This window comes from Priapulus caudatus, unplaced genomic scaffold (assembly GCF_000485595.1).
Source record: "Priapulus caudatus unplaced genomic scaffold, Priapulus_caudatus-5.0.1 Scaffold594, whole genome shotgun sequence".
NCBI lineage: Eukaryota > Metazoa > Priapulida > Priapulimorpha > Priapulimorphida > Priapulidae > Priapulus > Priapulus caudatus.
The window spans coordinates 109,150-116,360 of record NW_014577655.1 but is presented as its reverse complement, the minus strand read 5'-3'; the positions used below and the strand labels follow the sequence as shown (position 1 = coordinate 116,360).

General features: G+C 39.8%; 1 protein-coding gene across 1 annotated transcript in view; it reads right to left on the bottom strand.

Moving 5' to 3' along the window:
- Window positions 1–7,211, bottom strand: part of LOC106811952 (cytoplasmic dynein 1 heavy chain 1-like) — a 97,245-nt gene that overhangs the window by 68,906 nt on the left and 21,128 nt on the right. Inside the window, 9 exon segments of the mRNA XM_014815693.1 lie at window positions 1,824–1,887; window positions 2,201–2,363; window positions 2,584–2,729; window positions 2,917–3,139; window positions 3,362–3,502; window positions 3,905–4,024; window positions 4,325–4,508; window positions 4,914–5,017; window positions 5,407–5,544. Of these exon segments, the coding sequence (XP_014671179.1) occupies window positions 1,824–1,887; window positions 2,201–2,363; window positions 2,584–2,729; window positions 2,917–3,139; window positions 3,362–3,502; window positions 3,905–4,024; window positions 4,325–4,508; window positions 4,914–5,017; window positions 5,407–5,544 (1,283 nt within the window).

Here is a 7,211-nt window from a genome sequence, read left to right as displayed (position 1 = left end):
CAGAACACAGCTGCAATGGTATGTAAGATGCTCGCAATTTTCCCCAATTTTTGATAATCAAGACACATGACAGCAGCTACGTAACCTGACATTTAGCATGCCCTTAAATACCTATTATATACAACAACAAAGTATCTGTGGTGTAGAAACGAATAAACTTATTAACGATGTCTTCCCACGCACATTTTTGTAACAAACCACTGTAAAAACGTAAGTAAATAACGCAGTTTGAAAATTAAACTGTAAAAATATGTATTACAGTGATTACGTCACCGTAAATAGTAACAAATATTTCCATTTTTTCACAAAATATAAGTAATTCTGTTCACTTTTTATGGTTAAATTGCTGCATTATACTTCTTATTTTACTATATTGTTCGATGTGAACATACACTCGTGACGCATACATAGCCCATAGCAAGTATCTATGGTGTAGAAACTAATTAACTTATTAACGATGTCTTCCCACGCACATTTTTGTAACAAACCACTGTAAAAACGTAAGTAAATAACTCACTCCACTTTAACTGAACGTTAGCTTTGAAAATAAAACTGTAAAAATATGTATCAAGCCTATGTTTGCTCATTAAAAACACAACTCTAAAATCGCTTTTCGCCACGGTTCTGTGCATAGGCTCACTTATTGATGACGACGTAATACGTCACAACATCGCCGCAAAGCGGCAAAAGTAAACGCTGTTTGAAACATTTGACCCGACACTTTCACTTTGTAGTCTAAAAGCTTTGAATGAACGTATTCCCGAGCAATTTTTTTTATCTATCACACATATATGGGCAAGTACAAACGTGCAATGGTAACATAATTCATTTTTGCCTGATTTTATGTTTGCCACTTGAAATTTCGTGGGAAGCCACCTTTAAATAAAATAACTTTTTATTTTAATCTCTCTCTATGTGTGTGTGTCTCTCTCTAACATATACTGTCTGTTATTATATTAATTCCTTTATTAATTTTTACATTATGCTTAATAACCACCAAAACTTGTCATCACAAGTAAAAATTCAGTCATATCCTACTGCAAATTCAGTCAGTAGACAGAAGCTTATAATAATTATATGGTAAGCATATTTTAAAACATTCAACCATAATGGCTGATTTTAAAATAATCATTATCATCTGTAACTAGAAAGGGCAGTTGTCGCCAATTACATGTATCCCCCTAGAGCTAGTATGAATGAAATATCTCTGTAAGGACGTAGAAGGCAGGTAAAGTTAAATAAGTCACAAAGACAAAGGTTTGTTACACAACTCATCTGCCTGAGATGTGCAAGTATGTCAAAATTGGTTGCCTTAGGGGTTTTGGTACGCGACACACCTTCTCCCCAAGATGTGTAAGTATACGAAGTTTGCTCGCGCTAGGTCAATTAAAGGCGGAGTTATCGAGCGGAAGAGAAATATGGTCAAGGTCAAGGTCAAGGTCAAATAAAAGCCGCAGTGACGTGATTTTGGTACGCTGCGCACCTTCTACTCAAGATGTGTAAGTAGACCATGTCAATTAGGGGTCGAGTTATAGAGCGGAAGGGAAAGTGTCTGCGGCGGCGGCGGCGGCCGACTTCGTGGCGGGGAATACAATTAACACTAATTGTCTAGAGTAACAATAAAATGTCTTAGAACCTGCGTATTCACCGAAAACTGCCAGTTTCGAATTAATTGTTTTTGTAAACATTCGTTTTCCTGTTTTCTGTCATCTTGAACTAACAGGAAGTATGGATTAGCTTGTGGCGCCACCGCTTATCTGCCATAGACATAGTACAGCCATGCACTTGTTTTCAATCCATCACGGACATAAATACAATTTTACCAATTCTGCCCGATAAAATTTATTGCTGTTACGATGTGGTCAAATCCATTTTTCTCTGCTATAACTGCGTAAAATCTTAGTACATTTAATGTTGGTGTAATCAGTGATATTTCCGCTGTCAGGTGAGACTATATTTAGCTTTATTTAGTTTTTCTGAGCAAAAATCTCGCAATAACCGTTTTAAACTTTTATATTAAATATTTGTTATACATAAAATGTTTAAATATAATATAATATATATTTACATATAACATAACATATACATTAACATATTTTGTACATTAAATACGAGAATTTAAATACGAGAATAATCCCAAATAAACACAAATTAAAAATTAATTAATTAATTAATTAATATTCATTATTTTGCTGAATACCCTGCTTCACATTGTGCACAATGCTGAGATTGTGTATCACCATGCCACTGACCTTGGCATATCCCTGCAGCAGTCTCCTGACGTGTTCATAAGAGGCGTACTGACGTAGACGGGCTGGTAGGTCTTTTAGCTGACTAAGCAACGTGTCGAGCTCATGACGTAGCTACAAAGAGACATTCAAAACAAATCAGAATAACGTCGTACATCCAAGATCATGTGTTTAGTGTAAATCAGAATAACGTCGTACATCCAAGATCATGTGTTTAGTGTACATATTCAGTATAAATTAGACACCAATAATTAGACATTATAATACTGTGCAAATACAGAATCAGGTGGATATCAGTACAACAACTGTTTGCTTCAAATGATTACAGACTGACCTTCCTTGGTTGCACCGACAGCCAGGGCTTCTCCTTCAGTTCATCAACCTTCTCCCAGACCTTGGCCAGTTCCTGCCAGACTCCTTTCAAGTCATGCATCTCCTCCAATGCGACCTGGACCCTCTCCTCTGTGGGACTTACCATTCCTGCAGTCCATGGGATACGAAAGTCATTAACTATATACCCTCTTGGACTTTCAACATTCTAAATACTATACAAATGTTGGCAGCTCATACCCTGCCTATAACTATGTGATTACTGAGACTGAAGTGTGTTACATGTCACCTACACATACATGGATGTCGAATGAGGGAACTAGCAAGAGAAAATCACCTGGTTCTTGTAGCTCCAGCGCCTCTTTTGCCTTTGTCACATTCTCTCTATCTTCCTTCAGCCGTGTAAACTTTCCATCCATAATGGAAAGTGCCTTCAATGCAGAATCAGGACGCATGCTGCCCTCGACTGGCTTGTTCTTGTCCCATTCACTCAGCATGTCACCGGTACGCACTTCCACAGACTGGTCTTCAGCCACAATCTTCGTCTGCAGGCTTGCCACCTAGGTAGTATGATCAAATTTGAAAAATAACTTTTGCACAGCAGACAAAAGTTCCCAGCAAAGAATATTTCGCCATTCTACTTTTGAGCACTTACAGTAAACTCCTTGATGAAAATACCAGGTGATATTATCAGGTGAACACCCACTGGTATCACAGAGCTGAGGAAACAGGTTATAATTAAGGCATTAATAAAATTCGTAATAAAAGTAAATTAATCGAACCTGTGCAGATATGGAACTGTCCTTGCGCTTGATAATTTCATTGAAGGCACCCCACTCTCCCTCGATGTTGTCACTGTGCAGCCACTGTGCAGGGAACTGGAAGCGTTGTCTCTCCAGCAGCCTCTGCCCTTCCTTGTACAACTGAACAGAATGTGTACGGGGTTAAAACAGACTAATTGATTATGCAGATATGGATTCATATAAACAGTTAAAAATAAGATGAAGGATATATTAGTGCATGTAGCCGGTCATACAATTACACCACTTATGAAACACAAAACACTGAATCTCTGTTACATTGTCACTGTTGATACTGCAATGTTCATTTCTACATTTGTCTGTAGTTATCTTTCTTATCTTATCTGTCTCTGTGGTGACATCCATCAGAATCACCTCGACAAGTTATTTGTTGTTAGTTCGATGTTCAAAAAAATTTATCAGCATCATGAGATGTCAGAGTTAACCCTGAACCAATACAATATAAAGCTAACAGTAAACTATTCTACGCTGCCACACTTGAAAAGTGTTATTGTTGTTACACACCTCAACCTGTTTTTCCCAGTTCTTCATCTTGCGCTTGAGAGACTGCACTTGAGTGATAAAGCCCACCGCCTCACTCGTACTTGCTGTCTCAATCGTCTGATGCTCCAGATCACCACGTGACTGCAAGAAATATGCACGCCGTAGCCCATCGTAAAAAATATCCGTAACAACCAATGGCATGATACGTTTCTGTCATCAGACCTTCACCTTTATTATTAGACATTGAAAATAAAATAATTGGCTACTGCCATGATAACGCCTAACATGCGCTGCACCTGACGAGGTTTCACGTAGCTACACTAATGTTCCTTTATATGAGAAACAGATGGCTGCTATTTGCAAGTGAAAATTGCCTCAGTATAGATCATACCATTAAAGAATAACATGGTATTAATATGTCGAACGCTATCTAAACTATACCTTCGATATAGTCCCGTGGAAATCTGACATCTCAATTCCAAGATGGCTTCCGAACTTGCTCAGGACATCCTTGTGCCACGAGTCATACTTGAGGCTAACCTTGCTCTGCACCTTTGCATAGTCGATAACCACAGGACCAAATTCCTTCCTAACCTCGGTCGTATCGAACGTGGAACGTGCTTTCCTAAGAGATTTTTAAACTTACATATTACCTTTTGGGCTTTGTAACTACTTGTGTGGTTCAATTCAGAACCTGTTCTATCCTTTACCTATGCTGTTACATCCTGTGACAACACGTACGTTATTGCCACAACTAAAACCAGAATCATGAATAACAAGGTATATGCATTATACCATTTTTGGTTGCCTGCCTGCCTGCCTGCCTATCTATCTATCTATCTGCATATCTATCTATCTACCTGCATATCTATCCATCTTATAAAATGGTGAATAAATAGATATTGTACAAAATATTCAGTTATGCCATTGAATGTTTTGTTGAGTAACGAATTGTAATTTCCAAAATATAGAATTCTTTTCATAACCGATATACATATAAACATCGCTATTTATGTATGACAACACTTACTTGATGTCAACCAGTGCCTTCATCCACAAATTGAGGTCATCGCCCAGTCTGCTGTAGACATTCTCAGGCTGAAGGTCCCATAGCGATTGGTAACGTAACCAGATCTGCAACACATTTAATAATATAACACATTGCAAAGATAGACATTTTCCCACCCCCAATTTTCCCCCTCACTTGTGTGATAATAAATTATAATTCGCTATAAATTAGCGAAACATCATCAATTTATGTTGTAACGGGTAAGATATCGCTACATAACTGCACTGGTCTTGCACAGAAATGTGCATATAATAGGGTTTAGCGATTACACAATTATCTTATAATGGCACTGCGCAAGACATGATACATGTATCGGGATATAACCTAGGTCATGCATCTGTTGCCTATATGTATACATATAGGCAACAGATGCATGACCTAGGTTATTTCCCTATTTTAACCTGAGGTTCAGCAAACTATATTAAACTGGGTTTTTATCTATCACTGCACCTACCTTGACATAGTCTTCCACCTTGTTGAGTATGTCTTCGATGGCTGTGTAGGCATCCTCCAGCACAATAGGCCCCTCTGGCAGCTTCGTCAGCAGGTTTTTGTAAGTTGCTTCCATGTCAGAATCCTTCTCAAGACCAACCTGCATTGGCAAAACATTGTAGTCATATAGAACCCATATAAGTGGCATGCAGCTGCAATATAGAATCACTGAACTACAAAATGATGGGCGTATTTGTTTAGGCAGATTATTTGATCCTGATCACACAGACCCAGAGATCCTGTGCATTTGTTTCAACCGTCAGTGATCTGCACCACAAACCGCATCACTGAACCTCCTGGCGACATGGATTCAAAGGGGATTGAATATAGTGGCCTACGACCCAACCAATCACTGCTTGTTGTTTGTTGTGAACCATCCTGCGATGGGTCACTGCGAACAGTGATCTATTGGAAGTGAGTTTGCAATTGCTTGGGCAGATCAGGACCAATTGATCCTGTTCAGACGTATCTGCCCCAAAACAAACGGGCCCAAAATGTTTACTGTCCTCATGAACATTACGGTTAAATTAGAAAAAACAAACAAATAAGAGTTGTTTCTGTTATGGTGCAGAACATCGTGGATACATAGTCCAGTTTGTTCATTATACAGATTTCTGATGTTGCATCTTGGGCATCAGCTACAGCCAACAGAACACAGCTGCACTGGTATGTAAGATGCTCGCAATTTTCCCGAATTCTTTACATACCAGAACCAGATACCACACCACATACCAGAACCAGATACCACACCACATACCAGAACCAGATACCACACCACATACCAGAACCAGATACCACATACCACATACCACATACCACACACTACGCACCTCCTTAGCCAGCGTGATGATCTCGGGCAGAAAGTTGACCTTCAGCCTCAGCACGCTCTGCTTGCCCGTGGCGCGCGAACGCTGCGACTCGATCGCAAAGATCTTGCCGGACACGCCGAGCTGCCGCTGCTGCACCTTGCGCGCCCAGTCGTCAAACAGCTCCTGCATGTTGAGCTTCATGCGGAAGCTGTCGCCGTCGTTCTTCAGCTTGGCGCCCTCTACGTGGTTCTCCCAGCCCTTGCCGAGCACGTCCTCAACGCGGCGTAGGTAGGCGAGCAACTGCCGGTCGATCTGCTTCGCCCAGATGATGGAGCCGGACACAGGCGGCAGGTCGCGCACCTTACTCATTCTGTATGCCTTACTCTGCGGGTACTGCACCTGAACATGCAGGAAGCAACGTCGTTAGTGAAGACAACTATGTCTTTTTTGTTTTTAATTACAGGGGATTTGCAGGAGATTGGGCAGGGATGCCACATTTATTACTTACTGTTCTCGCAAACATTATAAATCCCAAAAATAAACAACAGTGGAACAACGATTTTGACCAAATTTCTACGTGTTCTTAAGGAGTACAGTAGGAAAAGTTAAACACATAGCAATTGAGAGTCACACAGTGATTCTGATTGCTGTAAGTCAACAGTGAACAACCATACAAGGATATATCTTTCTATAAACATAACTAGACCAAACAACATGTAAACATGACTAAACTGAAAACTCCAAAGTCAGGACTAGACTGAACACTCTGTGAACATGACTAGACTGAAAGCTCCATAAATATGACTAGATCAACTTTGTGAACATAACTAGAATGAACACTCAGTGAATATGACTAGACTGAACATGCCATGAACATGACTAGACTGAACATGCCATGAACATGACTAGACTGAACATGCCATGAACATGACTAGACTGAACATGCAATGAACATGAC